Raw genomic sequence first — 26,058 nt, forward strand, 5'->3', positions numbered from 1 at the left:
ATTTGCTCCATTGGTCCTGAAACCTTTATCATACTGTTTTAGTTACTATGATTATTAGGATAATTCAACTATATTTTTTCCTTTAAAAATTACCTATTACTTACTGGTGTGTGTGTGTGTGTGTGTGTGTGTGTGTGTGTTTGGGTTCATATGCCACAAAACACGTGTGGACGTTGGAGAAGAAGACAGAAGTCAGTTCTTCCTGCCATGTGGATGTTAGGGATTAAACCCAGGCTTGGTGTCAAACGCCTTTATGTGCTGAGCCATCTCGCCAGCCCACAATGATCAATTCTCACATTAATCTTACTTTACAGCAGCATGGCATCTGACAATTCCTTGTGTGTGGGGTTTAAGCATGAACTGCCTGCCTTTCACGTGGGATTTTCTGGTTCTAACGTTGGCGTATCCAAGTCGGTGCTGCTTCCCCTTCTTGTTTTTCCATCTCAGTGATGAGTGAGGACAGGCTCCGTAGCGTCTCTGTTCCAAGCACACACTTAGCACGTTTGCTGGGATCTACTGAGCATCTCGACGCCAGTCCGTCTGTGGCTAAACGTGTACAGTCGCCATTGCTACCTTGCCACACTCCACGCCACGCTTGTTTGCTGGTCCGGTGCCTTCCGCAGCAGGAACAGGTTGAATCTGGGGATGAGCTTCATCCATGTTTACAGCACTGTACCTGTTCAATCGCGGTATATTTATTTACTTGCCTTTGGGGGTTGGGTAGAGACCAGATGCCTAAACGAATGATCACATAGCAAGGGATTTGAAACGGTTCCCTTGCCTACATTTATGAGGTTTTAGTCTTGTTTCTGAATCGTGTTCATCATTCTGGATTAGTCGAAGCTGTACAAGGCTGTAGTGAGGCACGCAAGGGCACAGGTGACTGTGTGTATCACACCCAGCCAGCCACAGGGAGCCCACTTAGTGTCGAAAATAAAGCCAAAGACTGGACGTTTTGTTTCTCTTTTATTGCAACCCATTGCAAGGTCAAAAGATTCACAGAAATATAGAAACTACAAACTGGGTAGATTTTCTTTATTCATTCAAAAGGGCATTAAAGACAAAGGGCCGGAATTTTCCACTACAGCAATATATTTCATAGGCTTTTTTCTGAAAATACTGTTGACATTTGGAGAGGATAAAAAGCCCTGCATTAAATGTGTTCACATGTATTTATGACAGTCTAAGAAAAAAAGGGACTATATTGCCCAGAAAAAAGTATTTTAAGCCTCATTTCAAAGCATCTAATGAGAGCACATCCCACAACCTCCCCAGGATCACTTGAGGTGATGCTTTTCCTGGCTGCTTCTTTTAAAAGATTAATGCTTTGAGGCTGGATACGATATTTCTACAGATTTCTACAAATGAACCGAGGCAGTTTTCCGGGTTCTGTTGCGTCAGGGTTTCTGTATTAGTCAGCGTCTTGGAGAATAAGTGCACCCCCCCACCCCAAGCTAAAGCATTTTTATAGTGCTGGACTTTAGGTTCAAAGAATGCAACGTTTAAAAAAAATCAATTGTACACTCTGAAACCGTTGACAACTAGACGGCAACACTCCAAGATTACTACAACTTTGAACTGAAATTGTACCGTCTCTATCAAGGACGGAGTTCCCTTCTTTTGTCTTGTTTTGTAACTATTTAAAATATAGTGTGACGTATATAAAAATTAAACTTTTGTTTATTCGCTTAAGCAACTATTACTATACATACTGTCTTATAAATTAGTTTTGGGTTAAAAACCAGTTAAAATATTATGAAATAACATTTTTTAGTAGTGGAGAAATGGATATAAAATGATACAGTTCAATATATAAGAAGAAATGTGGTTTTCTAATGGTAAACAGCTTTTTCTTAAATTTCATTTCCATCAAATTAAACTAGCAACCCGTTTGGTTATGAAAAAGGTATTCCTGGAACTTGCTCAGTAGATCTGTTTTTAACTGATTGAGATTAAAACAAAAAAATGCCACATCAGAAGCAAGTTGACACACTGGAGGGAAACAAACATTTTCTACAGAGAAGGAGTTTTATACACACGTGAGTGCCATTCGAATGCAAGCCTGCCTCTGTGTCTTACACCTAGCATCTCTTCAGCGGTGCTGGGATTTATGGGGAACAAACTCAGACCTCATTAGAATTGTTAAAGACCAAAGACCACATACGGGGAGAATAAATAGCAAGTTCAAAAGTCAAGGTTTTGCTTCTCCTCCTACGAAAGATAATCACTCTTTAGCTTAAAAAGGCTCCCTGCTGCCTGATTATAAATCCAGACACAGGAGAGGTCATCGGAGCCTGAGTCCCTGCAACGAATTAACTGTTGAGATGTGTGAAATCAAAACAGACTCATTTTCTGATAGGTACTGACAGAACTAAAAGCTGGTAATATTTAATTAAACTAAAATACGCATTTCTGGCAAGTGTAAACAGAATCTTAATGAACAGATTTTCTAAATTCTCTCCTTAGCTCATACGTCAGCTAACAGTGGATCTTTGCAGTAAGAACTATTCAAAATGATAGCATGCATATATTCAAAAAACCTGTTCTAAACCCCAAAGCAAAGGAAAAAATACAACAGGAAGATTGTCTACGTACATCTCATTCATTAATCTTCTACCAGTATAACTACCCCACTTCAGGATATATTTTCATAATTACCAAAATAATGAAATTATCTGTAAGTTTTAAAATAACTGCACACCATTAATTACATTCGTGGCTTCAATGTAGATAATGCCAAGATTAGCCCCAAATGTCACTAAAATACATCTTGACCAGTAACTATCCACAAAGTAAAAGCTAACACAGTGTTAATGAAAAACCAACTAAAATATTTATTACTTAACAGAATGCATTTATAGACTAATGAAGAATTAACTTTTGTGAGCTGGCCAGGGGACTTCAGACTGTTGCCTCCATATACGAATTGACAAAAGGCTTTATTCAGTCTATGTCCTAAGTTACCTACAAGACAGCAACATGTCCACCGTGGGCACCACAGTGGATGGTGTGCTCTCTTCATGACCCAGGAAGGTTTCTCTGTCAGGAGATAATTTACCAAGCAAGAACTTGACCTAGCATGTGTGTGTAAGCATGACATGTGTGTATTCCGGGATTGTGGGGGTTCTAGTCTCCAGGCTTCTAGTTAGAGCAACGTCACCTCTGTTCCTCTCAGAAGTGTACAGGTAGTCCATCACAAAACAAAGGCTTTTGGTGAGCATTTCCAGGCTGCGTCAGAACTTAGAAGCTCAAGATTATACACCCAGTTTTCTGACTTGAGATTCCACAAAGTTCTATTTAAGAGAAATGAACTTTTGAATTGGAAAAAAAAAAAACAAACCAAAAAGGTTGTGGTTTTCATAATCTTCCGTTTGGGGGAAAACAAGCCAGCTCACCTGGGGGAAGTAACAGCGCACTTTTGCTAGGCAGAATGCAAACAAGACATAAATGGAACACTTGGGGACAGACACAGACAGGTGACGGTTAAAACCTTTCCGGAAGACCCCTGTTCCAGCCCCCCATTTCTCTGCTCTGCTGAAGGGCCCGAGTAGGCCTGGGCATGGGAAGAGAGTTAGGAGGTGGCTGCGGACATGTTGGGGGTCCAGCCCATCTGGTAGGCTCTCTCCAAGGTCCTCTTGCAGTCCTGCAGGACAGTGCTGAAGGTGATGTGAGGGTACTGCTGTACCAGCTGCTCCACTGTTACCTCGTTGACCTGTGAGCAGAGAAGAGTCATTGTTAGACACACGGACCACCAACGGCATGCAGCCAGTGTTCACAGGAGTGCTGTGGGGCATGCAGTGTGACAAGGAACCCGGCCCGGCGCTCCCCTTTGCTTCCCAACTCAGCAACGTGACCAAGTATTTCCCAGCACCTGTACTTCCCTTCCGTCCGCCGTCTCGGATATCCCAGCACTACACTGCCCGTATGGATTTTTAATTAAACGTGATGTCATGAAATCAAATGTCCCTGCTAAACATCAATGACTAACTGACTGGGATTGGCCAAGATTGCAACAGTGCCCATTAGAACACAGCACAGGAGGAAGGAAGCAGAAGAGCTTTCTCATGGATCTCTGACTTCTTCACCCACACCACAGAAGAGCCTTTGTAGCTGAAGAGTGTACAATGGAGATGGGGGATACACAGGATTCTAGACAGAAGTGCAAAGGAAAATGTTTACTTTTCTTCCTTTTAAATGTTAAGACATCGCAAACCTCAGGCCCTGTGTGATGAGAAGGCTGAAATGTGAGGAATCAATAATTAAAACATACATGGCTGGCAGGTCAGGGATGGCCCCGGCAGACCTCAGCCATCAAAGAGTCCACCTTGATTCCCGATTAGACAAGGCAATCAGACAGGCCTAATTAAAACTAACACCTTTACAATTGCTGTGCTGTGAGGGGATTAATTTGTCAATTATTTTTAAGCTGATTGCAGTTCATATCACAGACGCAGACAGCTTCCTTCATCCTTTAGATAAATAAATGATTAACGAAAGAACCACAACTTACAGGTAGCTTTACTTAAAATCTTTATTGAACACTTGGGCATTTTCAAATACATCAATATTTTATTTGCACTGTGTAAGCTATACTGAGTCAAGGCTGAAGGAAGGTATCTGTGGTAGACATTTCTGAGTGTTCCTCTTGATGGTCATTATTGACAACCAAGAGTACCACCATTAAAAAAAAAAAAAAACAACTAAAAAACAGAAACAACCCAAACAAGTCAAGAAGGCCTTGGTGCTTGCTCTGAAAGCCTGCTTTTATACCTCTGATGATCATCAAGTTTGGTTGCACTTTTCCAAATATGTGATTCGAAAGGTAGGCTGGCTGTTATATTTGTTCAATACTGAGAATTGCTATGCTCCCGTTGTACTGGTGACAGTGAAGGTGTAAGGAAGGCTTTGATAAATAACCAGGCCGACATGACACTAAGATCTTCCAAGACCTGGCTTATAGGTGTGAACCACCAAGCCCAGACGTCAAGAAACTTCTCTAGTTATGATGTGTTTGTTCAAACCTTTCTTTTACCTGACCAACCCCTTTCTTTTACATTCAGGATTGGACCCCTTTGCTATAGAAACAAGATGAGAGAATTACATTTTGGACTTGTTGCTGTAAGGCTCAGATGTGACCTTATGCCAGTACTATGGCTGACACAGTGAGCCCCCTCAACGGCAGCTCTGGTCATTGCAACAGGTACTCAGTGGGGAGTCCCTGAACACCAGGTTAACTAATGGTGCACGAGATGTAAGGATCCTCACAGTGCCAATCCGTGCTTCTGGAGATGCCAGAGGCCAAGCCTTCTTCACAGTGCTCGTTACAATGCTCACAGGAACAGTCGCAGCAAGAAGTGGATTTCAGGACACACGCGTGTACTGCACACTGCTCTTAGAGATGTCTAATGGTTGAGTCACAGGAAACAAAACCTTTCCCTATTTTCTACCACCATCCCTTGGTATCTAAGTGTCAAATTAGTATATATTTGGATTGTCTTATGTTAGAATGATTTTTAAGAACTGCTGTCTGGGCTGCTGACTTGAGTTTCATAAAAAAAAAAATTCATGAATGAATTTTGGTGTGGGGTTAGGACAGAATCTCCAGTAATTTCAGAAATGGCTCTGAAAATACTGCTGCCATTTTGAACTACAGATTTGTATCTCTGTCTAGACGTCTGTATTTATAGCACAGACAATTGTAAAATCCAAGTATCTGTCAATTCTGGAAAATACTAAAGATGCGCCATGGCCTGCAGTGGCCAGTCCTCAGCCAGGGCTTAACTTTTCAGTAACAGGTCCAACCACCTCAGCACGGTGTACACTTCCCTCCCCCTTTTAAACATGTTAAAAGAGTTTCCATCAGTTTGAGGCCAGCCTGGTTTACAGAGTGAGTTCCAAGATAGCCAAGGCTGCACAGAGGAACTGTCTCGATAAATCATAAACAAATAATAAAACTAATCTCTCTATGGTCTCTAATCCGTAACTCTGATTTGTAGACCTATTATATTTATGTACATGCTCAGAGTAATGTACCTTCTCCATGATGAAAAGGATGAGAACAGTTGGTGTTGGAGAAGACCTGTTCTACAAGGGTTAAGATCTCTGCCACACATTGGGAAGAACGCAGGCTTCTGTCTCTACAAGAAGGCAGACGCCACGCAGTCAGAGAGCACCAGGGAAAGCAGCACTCATCCGTGCAGTCCAAGCCACTGAGCAGGAAGGAGCTAGTGACTAAGGACAGACAAGAGGAAGGGGCAGAGCACGCTCACACCTAGCACAGACGCTCAGACTCCTTTTCTCATCCATAGGCAGGCGAGGACAAGGTTTTGTGTGTAGGGCTGGTTTGTTTTAGAGGATCAATTTTTGAAAAGAAAAAAATACCAGTGTGATCACTTTTCCAGAAAGAGATGTATAATTCACCTAAAGGAAACTCAATACACGAAGACATAGATTTATGAAGTATATAAATTAGGTAATAATTTTTCACATTAGCAAAGCCTTTCATGGGAGGGTTAATTTATTTCATCAGCTCCCCTAATACACTTCTTTTGGCTTAACAGAATTCAATTTATCTATTTCTTTTGCATAAAGTAAGGTACACCTGTATTTAAGAATATATGCCGTGGGAATTCTCTGGCTTTCATAGGATGTGGGTAAGCACAAGTAACGGTTGGCTTTGTGTAGCTGCATATGACATGGCCACCGTGGTCCTCAGTAGAGAACGGTGCCTTCCAAGCAACCCCTTTGATATTCTGTAAATTCTGGAAACAAAGCAGAGACCATGTAAACATCCCATTTTAGACCTTTCCTGGGGATAGGCGGCAGGCGTATGAGGCCACAGGGAAGGTTCTACTCTTTACTTACAATGTCTCCTAGCGGTGCTAATGGTACATTTTATACCCTGCTATGTTCACTGGCTTCTCAGAAGCCACGATGCTCCTCCTTCTTTTGTACAGACTCTGCAAGTGCTCTGGTGACACAGAGGAGGGAGCTGGTGTAAGCCACCGAGAGAGACCGAATCATTTTTCAATCTTATGCAGACAAACACCTGCCTGCAGAAATTCAGTCGTGTGCCAGGCGACTTGTGAAAGCACATTTTCTAACTTATAGAATGTGTGTAATGTAAATGGGGGAGCAAAGGTGTTTTAAAGATAATCCCCCGTGACACCTTTCTTTAAAACTCAATTTCCTTTTTCTTTTTCTGAACACTATCAATGGCAACCAGTCTGCCTCACATGGCTTTGGGAAATGAAGCACCATCCTGAAAGAAAAAGCTCAGAAATGTTATTTGAAGAAATTACTGTGATTAAAGGGGTAAGGGGCATATGCCCTAGGTTTTTGAAGAGTATACAAGAAAGATTAGATTTTATCATTCTCTCTAAAGACAGCATAACCATGATTCACATTTTCAAGATTATTATAACTCGTTTTCAGGTAGTACAATTTGTCTGGTATTTTAATCTATTTTGAGCTAACATCTATTAGCACTTTTTGAAAATGTGAGGCAATTTGCCATGCTAATTAGGTAAATCATACCGTGGTTTCAGGATGTTGCTGCTGCCGTTGCTGCTGCTCCAGAGGGGTGAGGAGAGCTCGGCGTTGTAACGCACCTCTGCTGCCTTCCCTTCCTACCAGGTCCTCACGACACCAGACCAGAAAGCTCCTGATCCGTGAGAGCCCAGCCGAGAGCTCGGCTATTTACAAAACTATCCAACTATTCAAAAATACAAGATCCGGTAAAATATGGTGAAGAAAACATAAACGTTCTTTGTTTTTGAAAAAAAAAGATGTGTATGGTGCAGGCATGTGACAGCGTAAATACATATGCCGGAGTGGCCAGTTGTGGAGGACTGAGGAAGATGCTGGGCATTTTCGTCACTCTCTGCCTTGTTCCCTTGAGATGAGGTTTCTCACTGAGCAGGAGGCTTGCCCTGTTGGCTAGCGGGCTGCCAGCTACCCCCTGGTACCCGCTTTGTCTCCATCTCCTGATGCCGGGGCTACAGAGGTGATGTGTATCTCCAGATGCTGACTTGAACTCAAGCCCTCATCTCCGCAGAGCTCATTCTCTCCAACCCAGAGTGATTTTCTCTTGAGTGGAGAAAGCTCTGGTCCAGTTTGAGACACCGATGACACCACATTACTTTATACCCAGACTGTAAGGTCCTGTTTTCCGCCCAGCAGGCACTGTCTGTTAGTCTCACTAACTAAGACGCGGGTGGGATGAGATAAGACAGTAGTGCTTCGCTTTGCACGCTGCCAGGTCTGCAGCCCGTGGCACGTGCCTATGCAGTACAGACTCAGATGCACTTTTGCTGGTTCAGTAAACACAGGAGTTACTCGGAGACTCTGTGCTGAATAAATAAAAAGGGAGCGTGTCGCACTGTCAAGCAGAAGTTAACTGCTACCCGCCTGTCATTCACAATGGGGTATCGAAAGTCCCGACCTCATCTCAGCCCGAAGCCCTTTAATAATTTTAAGTTCCCGCTCATCCTGATCCTTGGCTACTGTTGTTTTCTATCCAATCTCGTCAGGAACCTCTTTAGAAATGCTCTCTCGGAGCTTAGTGATTTTGCACTCATATGGTGGTAGAGAAATTGTTGCTAGGTACAAGGTTGTCAGGCAGCCCTCTGAAATATCTAACTTGTCATTAGGTTGAATGATGGCTGCCTCCTTCAACATGGGTTACACGTGCTACAAGGGGAGACAGGTTAGTAATCTTGGACACAAGCTCGTTCCTACAACTTCATAAACCACAGTCAAGGGGTGTTAGAGCTTCATTAGTCTACTTAGGATGGTGGACTCAAGAAGGCCTGACGAAAAGTCTGACATTTCAAGACACTTAAGGGATCGTCTATGCCACAGGCATTTGGTGGCAGCGTGGATACATATAGGTCTCCTGAGTCAAAGCAATGCTATTGGCACCTTCTACTTTTGCAGGGAGGGGGATGCTTCAAAACTGATGTGGCTTCACCCCCTCCCATGGGGTAAATGGAATAGAGTAATAGAGTTGAATGCACCCCCAACCTCACTCTCCCTCTCTCTTCCTTTCCTCCATCAAGCTTGGGGCTCTCAAAGGGTCCTTTTGACAAAGGCACCAGAACTGACAGGGTTTTCTTTCCCATCTTCTTTGCAGGGAAATGTTTTCTCAGGTCCCAGAGACAGAATGGTCAGCAACACTGGTACTGGATGTGGTCCCTGCTCTTCTGGAGGGCATGACACAGCAGGGAAGACTGGTAGTTACTGCAGCAACAGCAAAGGCTGTGAGGAATTTTCTAGAGAAATGCAAGTTGTCACAGAAGGAGGTCCACAGCAGGCACTCTGTGCCTCTCCAAAGGAGGATGTTTGCATGGACTTTCAAAAGCAAGGTGTCAGGCGCACTTAAGTGTATAGGTGTCCTGCAGGTAAGAAAGGCAGCCGGTCCAACAGGTATTACAACAGAACAGCCGTTTTCTGCTTTGTAAATTGTAGTGCGCCTCTTGTTCGAAATAGCTCTGCTCTGAGGCGAAAGGAGAAGAGGTTCCTCTGTGCCATGGGAAGTGCTATGTGGAGGTGCTGTGCGTGGGAGTCCTAACTCAGGACTACTACCCTGACACTGGCCTGTCACTTTTCACAGTCCCTGGGCAATGTCACTCAATGCTAACGGCCCTAGGGGCTAACTCCAGGCTGCCCAGAGGCAGAGTGTTGTCCCTGGGGCAATAGACCCTGGAGTTTGCTTCAGCTTTCTGGATCCCTGGGAAGTACTTGATATCCAAGTGTTCACTGGGTGCCAACAAGTCTCTCAAACACACTTGTCCAAGTGCTCTTGCAACTGGTTCCCACAGGCCCCAAGATAGACACACTGAAGTGGTGGATAGTTACGAAAGCTAAGTGCCGCACGATCCCTTCACGGGCTGGCCTGGCAGCGGGCTGGCCTGGCCTGAGTGCCGGCGAGATTTAAGTAGTCTGTTTCCCTGCTGGTGCTAGCAGTTGAGCCAGGCCAGCAGGGCAGCCAGGCCAGTGAGCCACCAGCACAGTAGAGCTTTACCACCAGCTCTCAGCAGAGACTGAACCACCAGCTGATGGGCTGATGTTCCTAGGATCTGCACAGCTAACAACACCTATGACTTGTCTATGGAACCACACAGGTCTTAATGAATCTACTTCCTCTGTTTGCAGCAGGATTCTTCGTGTGGTCTTTGTGTGGTTGTTTCACTGACAAGCCACAGTTTGCTGTGGTCTCCCCACGGGCAAAGCAGAAAACCACGAGTTTGAAACCATTTGTATTGTGTCTTTTGTTCAGCAGCAAGGCAAGTCTCACAGCCCCGCTCCCTATCTCTGTCAGATAAACAGCTTCCTCTTTCTTTCTCATTTTGTGTTAAGGCTTCTGTCAAGAGCCCCACAACGATACATACACAGCAAACATATGATGCATGCTTCCTGACTGTGGGACACGTTAGCCTGTGTCTGCCATCAAGAACAGACAAGGACGCTGTGGTTGTCATCCCAACTGCTTATTAGAGGAAGCGGGAGAGCCCTTTAAAACTCTAGTGGCCAGGCCATCTCCCAGGCAACTGTCCCAGTCTTTATGAGGGATCGATATTTGGACGCTCTCAGGAGACTAGGATACATGGCGCAGGTTGAGGGGGAACAGTTGATTCTTGCCACTGGCACCTGAAGGCAAGAAATAAAAGTACAGGTCCAACCCGTTCCAGTGACGCCCTCTCTACTGCCCTGATGACGGGAGCTGGGGAGAGGAACCTGCTCCTGGAGGCTATAGCTATCTTTTTCAAATATTCACTGCTGCACCAAACAAAAGGCTTGCTCTTTGAATGTGTGAGATACACACTGATGTCCTCTTTCCATGCCTAACTTCAGGTCTCTAACTGGGCCTCAATGACTTTCCCAGAAGCAAGTGGGAAAGTAAAGAAACAAAGAACCAGGAAATTCAGTTCTTATATGGATTTAGTGCTTCCTCATATGGACTTAGTGATTCCTCATAAGGACTTAGCTCTTCCTCATATGAACTTAGTGCTTCCTTATAAGGACTTAGTACTTCCTCATATGGACTTAGTGCTTCCTCATAAAGACTTAGCTCTTCTCATATGGACTTAATGCTTCCTCATAAGGACTTAGCACTTCCTCATAAGGACTTAGTGCTTCCTCATAAGGACTTAGTGCTTCCTCATATGGACTTAATACTTCCTCATATGGACTTAGTGCTTCCTCATATGGACTTAGTGCTTCCTCATATGGACTTAGTGCTTTCTCATATAGACTTAGTACTTCCTCATATGGACTAAGTGCTTCCTCAAGGAACGATGCTAGAGAAGCCATCAAAGACTAGTCAGTACATGTACAAGAAGGAAAGCTGGGTATCTCATTGGATCTTCAATGCCACTTGCTCATCATGGGGTCAGTCGATTATGGAGAGCATGTGAAGCAGTGTATTTGTGGCTTGAGACAAATGGGGACACAGACAAAACTTGGGTCCTTTATATCTTAAGATTGTAAATTGTCTGTGCAGGAGAGAGGGGGATGGGGAGAGGGAAGGGAGGGAGGTTATGAGAGGACAGGGTAGCAGGGGGGACAAAGGGAGAGACAGGGAGAAAGAGAGGACACACATACACACACACACCCCTCTCATCTAAAAGTCCTGAAACATAGAAACAGATACGGAGACTGCAGTGAACTGGACAGAGCAGCCTTGTAAATCCAGTCAACTTTGTCAAAAGCAGTCATTCCATTTTAGACTCGGCAATGATTGGAAGTGCTATGCTCTGTCAATATCACCACAGGCCTGGCTTCATGTTATCCCTCTCGTGAGATGCAGGCTGCCTGTTAACACTAGCACCTGCTTCTATTCACTTGAATTAGCACAGTGAGAAAGCGGTGAGGAACCCGGGAGATGGGGATCACAGAAACGCCAGCAGTGTTAAGTGAGAATTGGGGCTCGCTAACCCGAAGCCTCTAATTAGAGATGAGTATGACAGGGAGCCCAATAACCTGACTGTCAGAGAAGTTAGTGACATTTTCATTCCCAGTATCAGCACGCAATCTCCCACCATGAAGGCTGGTTCCAGCTGGGTGCAAACTTTGGGTCCAGTCTTTCAGGCGTGATTGTGGGCTTGATCTGCCGCTCAGAGGTATGAGTGTGCACATGCAGTCCACATGAAAACCAGAGCATGCATGCAGGACACTGGGAGAGCTAGTCACCCAGGGGAATCATCTGTGGTGTGATGCTCCCAATGCGTCAGCAAAATGGCAGCCACTGAAAACCCTGAGCCCTAATGAAGACAGTGGGGGGCACAAGGTGTCGATGGAATACATCCTAGTTAAGTTGAAAACATAATTGAGGGGGGAACTCTCTTCGCTAGAAGAGGTTCTTTGTGTCTAATGGTGTCCACTGACTCTGCCTCTCAGTTTTCCATACGCATTTTCATATACAGAGGCTCAGGACCCAGTGCCGAGCAAAAGCAGGCACCTGTGGAAAAGCTACTGTGCAGATTAAAACCCCGAAATCTGAAAATAAGTGTTTGTTTGTTTGTTTTTGATTTTCAGAAGCAGAACTGAAGGAAACCAGAGCACTACCAAGGCATCCAGGGGAAAAAGACAGCAGGTGCCTGAGCTCTGAGTGACTGTCCTTCAGTCATCCCATAATTCCCCTGCTACAGGAAATAGGTATTAGACCTAAGACAGCATCTTTCTTATTTGGCTATTTGTTTCCTTCAGTCTACTGAAGGAAATGCTTCAGTAATGCTACTCCCCCCACCCCCGCCACCTCCCAATCTACCCAATGGATAAGAGGCAGTGGGGTCTAAATGTTTTTAAACTCGTTAGCTATATAGTACTTTTGTAAGTTAAATTGTGGGGATTTCAAATATATACAGCAACAAGGAGCTGCAAAGAATACAGATACAGATGACAAACACAAGATCATCCCCCACCCCGCCCGCTATCTGATGCATATGTGCGAGGTGAGTCTGTTTTGCCTGACCCTGTTGTATCTAGGTGCTGGGTTAAAACCCTCAGAACTTTCAGTGTAATGAGGTGGAAAGCCAGCATGTTACCTCAGTAAGTGAGAGCTACCGTTTACTTCACACAGGGTGTTATACAAACTGTCCCTCTTCTGTAAACCCGGGAATAGAGGCAATGTGGGACAGGAAGAGGAGAAAGGGGAAGTGGGAAGGTCAGCAGAATGGTGATGTAGAAGAGAGAGAAAGAATGACTCACAGACAGGGAGTTGCTGTCCTTTGAATACAGCTGCCAGGAGGTAGACAGGTTGGGGACAGGGAGTGGGCACTGTGTTTGGAGATGCTACATCAGAGCCACAGGGAGCGTAAAACCAGAAAGTATTAGGCAAAGAGAAAGCCAGGGAGCTGTCCCTAGACAACCCTTTCCCGAGGTTTGACACCAGGGTGCAGAAGACAAGGGGAAGGTTTGGGAGGGTTCGGGGGAGTGATAGTTGGATTGCTCCTCGAGCCATGGAATCACTCAGGATGTCCTTTTAAAACAAGCCAACGAGCAGTTGCACAATTCTCAAGTTCACGACATTCAGGTCGCTGTTTTTTCTCAGGAGCTGTAAGCTCCAGAAGCCTTTCCCACCACAGAGACCGCACTGTACCAGGAGCCGCCCAACAGAATGGGACACACGAGTAACGCATGTGATAAAACCATAAGAACATCAGAAACAGGGCTCTCCGGGGTTACAGCAGGGTAGGAGCTCAGCTCACCCAAGTGCTGGACATCCTGGTAGGCTGGGTTATTTCCTTTCCAACTGCAGGGAGCCCTCAGTCTCACAGGCCATGGAAGCCAGGCCTGTCTGTGCTTGGGCAAGTGTTAGCGAGCTGCCATTACCCTTTCTACGAGTACATATAAAAATCACAATCCTATAGCCTCATCCTTTCATATTATTACCGAAGTCAAATCGAAGCTGCAAGGTGAATATTGACCGTGAAGCAATGACACTCTGGGGTGCCTTCAGGCAAACAACACAGCAGTCTATTGACCCTACAGTATCTGGGGGAGCTGCAGACTCTTGTATTCATAGCTTGTAGAAAATAAGCTAAGAGTTTCATGATATGCCGGTCTCCAACAGAGGGGAGCAAGATACAAGCAGCTACTTGAAGCTCACCTTACACGGTCCAACCAGATACTGCTCCTCCTCAGCAAACAAGTCCTAGCCTTACTCCGCCTCCAGACTGGCTTTGACTGCCTCACAACAAAGCCAAACACATACAGAACCAAGTAGTTGTAGAGACTTACAAGCCTCTAGGTTTTCCCTTCCTCTGTGCCCCTGTACTGAAGTCAGAGTCCTGATGACTGAAAACAAGTCCTATTATTTTCAGATATTGTTGTTACATGTGTTTTAGGGGCTGTTTCCCCCTCTTATTGGTTTTGTTTTGTTTAAGATCTTAGCATGTGAATTTATATTTTGATCTAAAAATTATGACCCTGCTAGGGCAGGTGATAAATGTGTCAGATGGAAGGTTCCAAAGTAGCCACACACACATAAATAAAAGAGCAGTAATGGGGAGAGAAGCCTGCATGCACTGGGTGCTTACAGTGACCCTGGCTTTGGCCTCAGTGGTCCAGTCCTGTCTCCGTTACTGTTGTAACGACCCTCTGGGCACATGTTGTTAATATCAGCATGTTTCAGATTGAAAGGAAAATTATACAGATTTAAGGTTTAAAAATATGAAGTTAAAAGAATAAGTTTTAAATTCAGACTCAGGACTAAACACTGTGAAAAGCAAGCCCAGGCAGCCCCGCCCTGCCGCTAGAACTAACAGACCATAAAAGGAAAGGAATGCAGAACAGACCAGGAGTACCTGATCTGACTCACAGGCCACCTGGCAGGAAGAGATAAGCCCCCAGTCCCCGACATCCAGGACGCCCCAAACCTGCCAATGTGTGTAGCTATACCTTATTACCTCATCATGTGAAATAGCCAATCATATGTGAACATGTCTATGTGCCTCGTTTGAATCCACAATCCCGTAACTATGCATCTGCTTCTGCACGCCCTTCTGCTTCCCCCAATCCCTATAAAAGCCCCATGCTGGAGCTGCTGGGGCGCAAGTCCTCGAAGAGACTGTGTGCCATGAGGTACCTGTGTTTTCAATAAACCCTCTTGCTGATTGCATCCGAGTGGACTCGGTTCGGTCATTGGGCGCTTGGGGGTCTCCTCCTGAGGGAAAGGTCCTCTCCGGGGGTCTTTTCACAGATCACTATCGTGTGACTCCTAAGCTTGAGATTAAGTTCTGAACGGCCCCAGAAGTGGCACATGACAGAAGTCAAGCTGGCAGTGTGGCATGGTGTTTACCAACCAGCTCTACCTGTCCCATGAAGGACCACACCAGTGTCCCCTGGTTTACGAGATGAGCTCGAGACGGGAGTGCTGGTTCACTTGGAGTTGGAGGTATATAGCATGGGAAGGAACAGAGATGAGAATCTTTGGCCGAGGTGAGGCCTGTTGGTGACCTCGATTTTAGCTGGTGGGTGGGCTTTTCCCCATTCGCATACCAGGGATGATCAGGTCACATGTGCTTTAAAGTGCTCTTGTTTGGAAATCACCTGTGAACTGTTTCACAGCAAAAGCGAAAATGCTGACGCTTCAAGCAAAGGCAGGAGCTCAGAGCTCGGAGCCCCCATAGAGCTTGGAGCCCCCGCATCACCCGCCAACCTCTAACTGCCTCTACCTGGGGGCACACAGGACTATGCACTGGCTGGGTTGTGACTGGTCTCTCAAGAAAGAGGCTACACAGCTTAGGTCAGTCAGACCACTCCTGCCTTCACAAAACAGAAAGCATTTTTTTTTTTCCAATGTATTTTCTTCAACGGGGCATTTATTTAAATTTTTAAATTTTGGCTAAGGGCAGTCTGAAAACAGCTGTGTATGTGGGGTGGGAGGGAGGAGGGCCCTGCAGGTACTCACTTTGTTACATGGCTGAATTGCTACCAAAACAGTCCTGGACACAGTGCCTCACAAATTATTTTTCCCTTAAACTGATTTTTCCAGTTAGTTCTGTGTATTAGTTACACAGACGTCTATTATTTTCCCCACAGGGCTTTCCTGCTCACAATTCCCAAACAAGCTACTAAAACCCCATTTTTCCCCTACAGAAATATTTTGGTTGTTGAGGCTTTCTCTTACCATAATTACTTTCTGAGAAAAGCAGTTCAGTGGTCAAACTTTCCTGAATATTTTTACATTAAATTGGGCACAGGGCACTTGGCCCCGGCCATTTTGAGGCTGTAGCGCAGTCGCTGGCTGATGGCCTCCATCTCCTGTCCTCCGTGTTAGCAGTCTCTTTGCCACTTAAGCAAGCAAGTCCACGTGAGAACCAGACTTTCTTGTATCCCAGAAAATACATCCTAGCCACCCACCTTTATTAAAATAAATAAATAAATGATTTTTTTCTCTTCGAAGAATTTCAGACAAGAATTTCAAGCTGAAAACAAAGGTCTTGGGAAGTACATTTTTAGAAGAAATGAATTAATTTGATTATTTTCATGCTGTGGACCAATAATAGTCAGCTTCGGCTGGGCCCCTGGCCTGAAGGCAGCTGGGTAATCAATGGGATCCCACAAAGGCAGCGCTCCACCCCCAGCAGTCTCTCTGATCTTTTCTGGGTGGACTCTTTACGCCTGTGTAATTCTAATTTATGTCAACTAGAAATCAAAGAAATTCCAGGAGGCTTTGGTCATAGGACATTGGCGTGGACCTTTCACAACCTATTTATGTCTACTCCTTGAGTCCCAGGGCTGGCAGAGCCTTCCAGACACCTCTACTGCCCAGGGAGGAGGAGGCAACAGAAGGCAGCTACCTGCTTGATGCCGAGAGGGAGGGGACAAGGCCGAGGGGCCTAGAGTATAAACTGGGTACGGTTTCTCCTAGTTTCTAACTCTGCAGGAACATCAGAACTAAGCATTTTAGGCAAAAGCTTTGCCAAGAGTGGCTCCCTCAATAACGCTCTTTAATGATACCCCAGAGGCTGGCATTTTCAAATCAAATGAACAGTGTGTAAAATTAGTTCTGCATGAAGTTTAAAAAAAAAAAAAAAAGGGAAGAAAGTGAAAGGAGCTTTTAAAAGCCCCAGCCTCTCTCAATCCAACTGCTTTCACAAGGGTTTGGCATTTGAGAATTGCTACGTTTATGATGTTATTCACTGCTCATAATTCAGGCCTGTGTCTCCAAACTTTGGTATTAACACACACTGAAGAGGCTTCCCAAACCAGCCAAGCTGCCTCTGGCAAGGTCTCCTTTTCCAGCCAATGCCATGGCGAGCCCCCCCACCCCAAACTTGCTACCCCCAACCTTTTTTATTAACCTTCAACACTGCATTTCCATTTGCTCTACAGCTTTTCCAGGCATTTTTTCCCTTTTCAGTTTTGTTCTGTCCAAATAAGGAAAATATCATAAGAAACAGATTCATAGTCTAGAAGTCACTGAAGTTGTGAAAACAATTTCTGTGGCCAAAGTCACCACTGTTCATAGTTGTGGAAGCCCGAGGAGAGGCATTGCTTTTTATAAAGTCCCATCGATCACCTAAGTATCATTAACGAAATCACTAAATAAACTGAGTCAAACTGATCGGTGATTTCAGGTCAACTCTAATTCCCAAGGTCAGGCAGGCCTTTGAGCAGTCTCTTAGAGTATGAACTCACCCCAGTTCATCAAAGCGGTCTCATACAGCGCTCTCCTCTCCTGGTTTTTACAATGCATTAAAGTTTAGGAGATTATGTGGTGTCAGCTTCAAAACCTTTTAACATGCTTATCCATCCAGCCATCAGAAAGCTACTCTTACAGAGACTTCTTAATGCACCTCCTAACTTTACAACTGCGTGGGGGAAGGCGGAAGGAGGCCTCGCCAGGACTCAGCAAGGAGGTAGCCAAACACATTTACTACAAATTTACTTAGACACTGATAATCCAAGTATATGCTTTCTCAGCTGCAGAGAGCAGTTTAGTTTTCCTCATCTGGAGGTACAGGGAGGACAGACACAGAGAGATACTGAGCCTTTTCTACAACAAGTAAACGCTATTCTGTTGTTATTCTTGTAACCTCTTAGAAGCTAAAGTGAGGGAGAACCTACGAGTTTGGTAAAATACAGCCTCCAAATTAAATATAAGCAGCCCCAAATGAAACTTCAATGTGAAAGGAAACACAACTGGATTCTACCGCTCCTTTCTTTCCCTGAAACAGTCTCACGATTCAGCCCTGGATGACCTGGAACTCACGGTCTCTGCTTCTGTCTCCCCAGTTCTGGGAAATCACTACCATGCCCAGTTGACTTCACAGATTCTAAGGTCCAGAGAACCCAGTACATGACGGGAGAGGCATACAAACTCACTCACAGGTCTCTCCCCAGCTTGGGGATCCTGCTGACCACATTCTGAGGAGGTGGCTAACTGTAGATGATAAAGCCTCCTGGCCTGTCCTGGCTCCAGACGGGGTGGACTCTCTAACTGACTGAACCTGGTTAGTAGCTATCAGGTCTGGCTGGGCTGTAGGGACAGGGTGATAAGCAGGCATCAGTTTGGCCATTTAATGCTTCACTAGCATGGTGACCACTCAGATCTTCTCTGTGCCTTGGTCCTAGGTTTCCTGTTTCTTGGTCCCACTCCTGACAGGTTTCTTCTGGTTAGTTTCTCTTTCTGCTCCTGTGTCAGCAACCTCATATTTATACTCTCATGTCCGTGACTGAGCAGATGGCTTAGTAACTTAGCCAAATGTACCGTGCTCCGTGGGGGCATTTGTTATTATTTGCAATGTGTGTAGAAGTGTGGTTGTTGATATCTTTCTATAGGATATTTAAGTTTAGATTACAAAAGTATCTTTTATAGTCCGAGTTTACTTTATCTTGAATTGAAAATTTGCTTCCAAAATATGGTGTGTGTGTGTGTGTGTGTGTGTGTGTGTGTGTGTATTGCATTTGGAAATTCGAATGTCACAGTATAATACAAATTCCTATAACACTGAGAAGAAGAATTCATATATATATATATATATATATATATATATATATACACACATACATATATCTCCATCCCCACAACTATTAAAGTCTGTAAACCCAGATTTGAACCCAAACTCTGGCCCCAGAGGACATGTCCCCTACTATGAGCTTCTTCCCTTTTCTGTGCAAATCTTTCTCCACGTCTTGATTAGAATTTAAAGATGGATGGTATAGCAGAAACCTGCGATTGGAACAGCTACTCTAGTTTGGATTTTCCATCCGACTTTCTGCTCAAGGCTGTGCTTGCACCTTGTGTGTGGCTTGGAGGTGTCTTCCGGACTCACGAAGCCCATGTTTGGCTCTGAGCGGAACTGCAGACTGCACTGTGTCGGAGGCACCAGACTCTCAAGCTCTATGGTTTGAGAATGGATTCGGAAACTGAGCACGGTATAGGCTACAACTCAGGGATATCAACAGACTCTTTATCTCGCTTTGTAGTAATTTGTGCCTTTTTTTAAAGCAAAATTTAAATTTAAAAATCATCAAAATGCTGATCAGCAACAATGTATGGACTGGTCCTCTACACTGACAAACAAGCACATAATGGCAGAGATTTTGATCTGAAGGTGAAGCCGATCTTCAGGTGACCCACACAGAGAGAGGGCGGGCTGGGGATAAGGGATTCCACATCCCGTTGCCTGAGTCCTCGGTTGAGACCACGCTGTCTGTCTGGTGGACTCTGAAGAGCTTGCCTACTACTGTTTTGTGTTTCTAGAATACTCTGCCTACTGCAGGCCCTTTAACTGTAAAGTTGACAAGGTTAGCAACAGCATGCTCTTAGCCAGCGACGACCGTGGAGGGAGACTTGTTCCCCTGGGTCCCAGTGCTGTTGCTAAGATACAAAGCAAGCAGCTTTCTGCACCCCGCTGAAAAGATACAGTTTCTAGAATGTAACTAGCAAAGGTCTAGAACAGTTGGAAACAACAATTAGATCTACAGGCAAAAAAGACAAAGTAGGGAGCAGGGAGGCTTAGGGCCACTGTTACTTTGCCCCATATTTGTCTACATTTAGAAAACACCTGCCCTTTGAGCAACATGGTTTTCTAGTATCAATTCTTGTGATAGATTTGTTCCTTATTGTCTCTGCAGAGGTGGCACAGACAGGTAAACTGGAATACGGGGAGAGCATTGTTTTAGTGCATACCTCGAGGTTCACCATGGCTAAAGGCAGCCTCGGCACTGTGCAAGAAAGGTCGGAATCAGAGTCCAGAGGCTGTGTATGAGCAGCCGTCTGCAGGTGTCTGTGAGTTCTCAACCTCCACTTTTGCAATGCAAATCAAGTCCTCATTCTTTGATTTGAAACCATCTACCTAGGGTCTGTAAAGATGGTCTCCGTTTCCCTCCTCAGTCTTCACTCCCAATCCTACAGTCACGTTCAATCCCAGCCAACTGCTCCATGGACCAGTGGCTGGGCCTCTGGGGCCATTTTACACATGATAGGAGAGACGGTGTGAGGTGCAGGGAGACACACTCTTGCTTCCAATGGCCAGAAGAAATGGAGGTGGAGAAACGAAATGAACACGTATGAAAAGCCACACTGATCCTTTACTCTTGCAGGAAATTTAAAATCTAGAACTCTCTTGTCAGACCATCTACATAGCAGTTTGTATGCAGCTTTTCTAAGTCTGCTGTGTGGACATAGGGACGAGAAGCTCCGCCCCACCACGGCACCATGCGATCATCCTTTTGCTCCTAAGTACGAACACCCATTATTAACCAGAAATACAAAAGTAATTCTGGATTGCTTTAGGAAGCCAGGGAGAACATGCATGGCTAACGGTGTGTATGGGGTGTAGGAAGAGAATGCGGTGTTGCGCTATTTGCTACAGCAACTGGAAGCAGAAACCAAACGAGTCCGTCTTACTTTATCACATCTCATCAGGCCCAAGTATCTCAGGGACTTGCTGCTCTGTGCAATCAGGGTGGCTCCTTGATCTGTGATTTCTTTACACCATCCAACATCCACAGTCTCTATGGTCACGCTGTATCGCCCAATGGCTATCAGTGCTGCAGGAGGAACAGAGAGAGAGAAAAACAAAACAAAACAAAAACATTGGCATTAGCAGGGTAAGGGACCTCTAGCTGATCACGGAGCGCATTTCCTGACAGAACTGGTTCCTGAAATGCTGTGTGCAAATGAATGTTTCATAAACTAAATTAAATTGGAAATGCTTTAAGAAGGCTTGCCCTATGACAAACCCTTGTGTGCAGTGAATAATCATTCTGTAATTTCCCTCTCACTGGACACAGTCTCTCGTAGGTTTATTCACGTCAAGGTTACATATACTTTCAAGCATCCAGATGTGCAGGAGGAATCGATACAAGTGAGTTCGAGATGGAGCACTGTAAAGGCCCAAGTGCTAGCTAAATTTTGTTCAAGGTAACTCTAATAATTCTTCAAAGAAAAAGAATGCCACATAAACACCATTTTGAGGTGTGTTATAATGCATGCAAATTTCTTTATGCATCAGTATAATTTTTTCCATCTGTGTGTGACCTGTAAAATGTAGGAGCATATAATATTTTTCCTATTAGTTCTTCTTGGGGCTGTTGGGAATTAAGAGTACATTATACATGTAGTTGAACTAAATTGGTGCCAGGCCAAAGAGCAGTAATGGGAATGTATTTGTTATGGTAAATTTCCTTGCCATATCAGAAATCTTCCTTCTATTAATATATAAAATGAGTTTGCCATCTGAAAACCACAACATTATCTCTGGTGTTCTTGAGTCCTTATCACTGTGCCAATACTGAAATGCAGATGCTTAGGCTCTAATCTCAGATGCACTCTAGTTATCCCTGCAAAGTGCCAAACCCCTGCAGGAGCCACCAATCAGCAAACAGGGCTGTTCTTTGGGGACTTCTGTAGTTTAATAGGTGAGTGTGGCTCTAACGTGTACGACACGTAAGAAGCGGCTTTTAATACCTGCCCGGAACATGTTACAAAGCATGAACCTGTGACGGAAACCCTAACAATGCTAACACACATTAAAAAGGAGAGGAAGTGTGTGCTGGTCCCCTACCCTCATGACATGGTTTCATTTCTGGGACTGTTGAGGTGCGGGTATTGTTTTAAACTGTGCTGGCTTCATTTAGAAAGGCAGAATGACTTTCTCATGTATATAAATACAACTCAGGAAACATCACTGGGCAAAATCTGATAACCACCTCTGAAATTTATTTTAACTATTATTCCCATATCCACGGGTTCCCATAGCAAAGTAATCCCAGAAAGCCAGGTTTTTATGGTTTGTAAATCAACAATCACTATCCCTGTTTTCAATTAAATATGCCACAGAGAATTGTTTAAAGTTCCTCTTACCACCAGTGTTCATTTACTATCTTCGAATTGGACTGAAAGCATGTTCCAGTAGTAGGATAGACACACTATCCCAGGTTCATCCCACCGTGTCTCTGACTTGAGCAGACTATTATTCTCTTGGGTATTCATTGTTTTCAGGGGTTAACAATATCCTCAAGACCTTCTATGATAAAGGAGGCAGGAGGTGCATAGAAGAGTTCCCTTCCAGTCCGAAGTGTTCGTGGGGCTTACTAGATGAAAATGCACAAGTTACAGGGAGCCTCGAGGTCAGTAGATTGTGAACAGCTGTGCTACCAAGACTTAAGACTGACACAAAAGTCCTGCACTATTCAGGAAGAGGTAAATAAATGACATGAGATGCTTTCCCAGGCTGCCCACTTTAGAGCAAACAAGGAGTCTACAGGAACTGCAGACCTGGTTCTGGAGTGACCTGTGTCTGGAGTCTTCCTTTGCTCTCTTGTCCAAATTATAGTAGACGACAAAGGTGGTGCCTGCAGGTAAGCAGGGCTTGTGGTTTAGTTCTGGCCCCCCTCTGTCTCAGCTTCACAATTCCCAACACAGCTCTTTCCTTCAGTGAACCCCACGAGTGCTAAAGCATTCTCTACGAACAGCCAAGACTGCCCTCCATAAGTCAGGATCTGGACCAAAGCTTTCTGGTTAAGAATCTGATTTAGCCTTCACAGGTACCTTAAAGATCGGGAAATCAAGTCACAGAGAGATTGAATGACTTCCGTGGTAGCCAAACAGTAAAGGTGGGAACGGGATCTTAAGGCGGGAGTGGGTACCCAGTCCTGCCTACTGATCAGATGTGCACACCAGAGAACCACGGGGCGTGGCATCCTAGAGGTGGATCTGTGGTCTGACAACTGAGCCTGCGGGTGGGGATGTGACATGCTTGGAGCTCACGGCTGGCAGGTTGGAGGTGAGGGTGAGGCGAGGGGGAGAGAACAGCTCAGTAAACAGTCACAAGACCATGCTTTCTCCACCTCATTCTATTCCCGCCTCCTTCTCACTGCCCAGACTTCAGTGAGAGGCCACGTGCTCAGAGTTCATCACCATCAGGGCGGCCAGTCTCACCTGGGGATATAGCATTTACTTACTTAATGGCCTACCCCTCCCATTAAGGTAAGGATGCCCTGTACTGCAGTGTGCCTAGTACACAGCCCCTGCCTGGTACACAGTGGGCCCTCAGACATGCTATACATGCAAGGGACCATTGCGCCTAGCCCACTCTGAGGGAAGATGAAGCCTTCACGGAAGAACTAACCTAGAGTTCTCTGAGGTAACAAAGGCTCACTGGCAACTTGGCTGGCTGGAGGGAAACAGCCTATCGAAAGGTGGGGATGAGAAGGGTCAGGGCGTGCAGGTCATTCTGTGAGGCTCAAGTATAAATAAATGAGTCAAGAGTCACTGTGGAAACATCCCAGGATTGGCGAGCGATGCTGGGGCAGACGCAGCATGCAGAGCAGAGTCCTCAGCACCATCATGCTACAGTCTAGAAGACACAGTTACGGGACACGGAGTAAATCCAATTCTGAACTATCATGGGTATTCTCAAAAGGCAGACTGACAGCTATGGGAAATAATGGGTCTAGGTGTGTGTGTGCCTGGGGTACGGGCTGGCCTTAGGATATTCTTGGTCAAATTCTCCTTAATTCACTGCAGGGAAACAGAACTCAGGCTAAGTAGCTCACAGAGGCTGGCTCTAACAAAGGGGTGCAACCTGGGGAAGGGATGTGTCTGCTCTCTTCACTGCTCTCTCAAGACCTAATATTACAGCTTATGGATGGCCAAGTATTTAGTCTGTGCTGATAGCATTGACTTAATGGGAATTTTTGATTACAAAATATATATAAAATAATCTCTCTCTCTTGAAATATATGGTGCCTCTGGCAACTTCTTCATTTGTGGTTCATGAGCTAGCTGTGACACTGTAATACAATAGAACTTCAGGTTCAGCTCTAGCCACTCTATTTAGTAGATGCCTGACCTCAGGGTGATATTTAACTTGTGTGAGACACCGCTTCTTCATCCAGATAATAGGGATATTGACTGGATGTCTCACCCACTTCACAGGTTCAAATGAGATAATGCATGTAAGGGACATTTTGTTACATAAATGTCATAGTTGGTTTGCCGTTTCTGCAAACCACGCTAGTGAGCGGTTGGTACAAAATGAAAAGGCCTGGCTGGAGCCCGGTGCCGCGTCTGTAATACAAGCTTCTCGAGAGGCTGCGACAGGGGCAGCATACGCTCACAGTAGCCTGGCCACAGGGCTGGCTCAAGGCTGGCCTGGACAACTTTGGGAGAGTCCATCTGACAAGCGAAAAGGTTACGGCTAGAGCTCAGGGGTGACGGACCTGCCTGGTGTGGATGAGGCTCTGGGCTCCGTACCCAGTGCCACAAAATGAAAGAACTCCACAGTGCCAGAGGAGGAAAGGCTCTGGGGGCCTGAGAGTGTTGTGTAAGTGCTCTGGAACCTGTCGCTGCTGAAGCCCTTGAACTGCCCACTCTACTGGAGATCACCATTTGTAAAGTGCACCTGTGCTTGTAGGCGTGTACACATGTATGTACACAGGTACATCAGAGGCTGGTGACACACTGCTCCAGTAGTTGCATGGACGCTAACTCCTAATTCCAAGGCAATTTCGACACACTTGTTCATGTGCTAAATGCAACTAAACGTTCTAAAAGAAAAACAAAAAACAACCCCACACAAATTAAAAAGAGTTGCTCAGTAATTTTATGCTGATCAAGACTAAACATGAACCTACTGCCAGCCCTTTCCAGAGACATACAGACAGGAGACAGAATGACTGCCCAGACTCAAGTATATAGGCACTTAATTTTGACCAAGAAATTCCGCTTCTAGGGTTCTACTCTGAACATACTCCCATATAAAATACACAATAGGCTGAATGATATAAAAGTATGTGTGAGTTTATTTATTGGAGCACCGATTATAAGTGAAAATCAGAAAAGAGCCTAAATGCTCACACAGTGGAAGTCGAGTGAACAAGCTGTGGTGTTCATTCCCATGGTGACTGATGCTGAGGAAAGGGAACTGAGCGGAGACCAAGGCGCACTGGCTCCTGACGCTTAGGTGGAGAGAAGAAAGGCACAAAGCAATGTGTGTGTGCTACCACCGTCCACACACCAGAGACGGGAGTAAAACACACACGAACCTGCTCACCTGTGCTGGGCTGGGAGAACGGAAGAGGAAAGCGAATCTGAGATGTAGGTGGGCTCTGAGGCACGAGGGCCACTGCTTACAACACCGGCTTTCGAGCTTTGATTTTCCTGACTATCACCATGCTTTACACCATTTCTAAAGCAAAACTCAACATGGAGAACTCAAGGAGGGGCACAATCACAAATGAATCCGATTGAACTGAAAATGAACCGCATGAACCAGGTGAGTTACGGTAAACCAGCTACGGTAAACGGGATGGGGGCTAAGAAACTATGTTCACAGCAGCCTTATTTATAATAACCAGAAGCTGGGAAGAACCCAGATGCCCTTCAACAGAGGAATGGATACAGAGAATGTGGTACATCTACACAATGGAATACTACTCAGCTATCAAAAACAATGACTTCATGAAATTCATAGGCAAATGGATGGAACTAGAAAATACCATCCTGAGTGAGGTAACCCAATCACAGAAAAACACATATGGTATGCACTCATTGATAAGTGGATATTAGCCCAAAAGCTCGGATTATTCAAGATACAA

At 45.0% G+C, this 26,058-nt stretch overlaps 1 protein-coding gene across 1 annotated transcript in view; it reads right to left on the minus strand.

Moving 5' to 3' along the window:
- Positions 1–947: 947 nt before the first annotated feature.
- The window catches only part of Fbxl17 (F-box and leucine rich repeat protein 17), a 423,470-nt gene continuing 398,359 nt past the window's right edge, over positions 948–26,058 (minus strand). Inside the window, 2 exon segments of the mRNA XM_032901713.1 lie at positions 948–3,712; positions 20,864–21,006. Coding sequence (XP_032757604.1) covers positions 3,572–3,712; positions 20,864–21,006 — 284 coding nt within the window. The 3' untranslated portion in view covers positions 948–3,571.

This window comes from Rattus rattus, chromosome 4 (genome assembly GCF_011064425.1).
Source record: "Rattus rattus isolate New Zealand chromosome 4, Rrattus_CSIRO_v1, whole genome shotgun sequence".
NCBI lineage: Eukaryota > Metazoa > Chordata > Mammalia > Rodentia > Muridae > Rattus > Rattus rattus.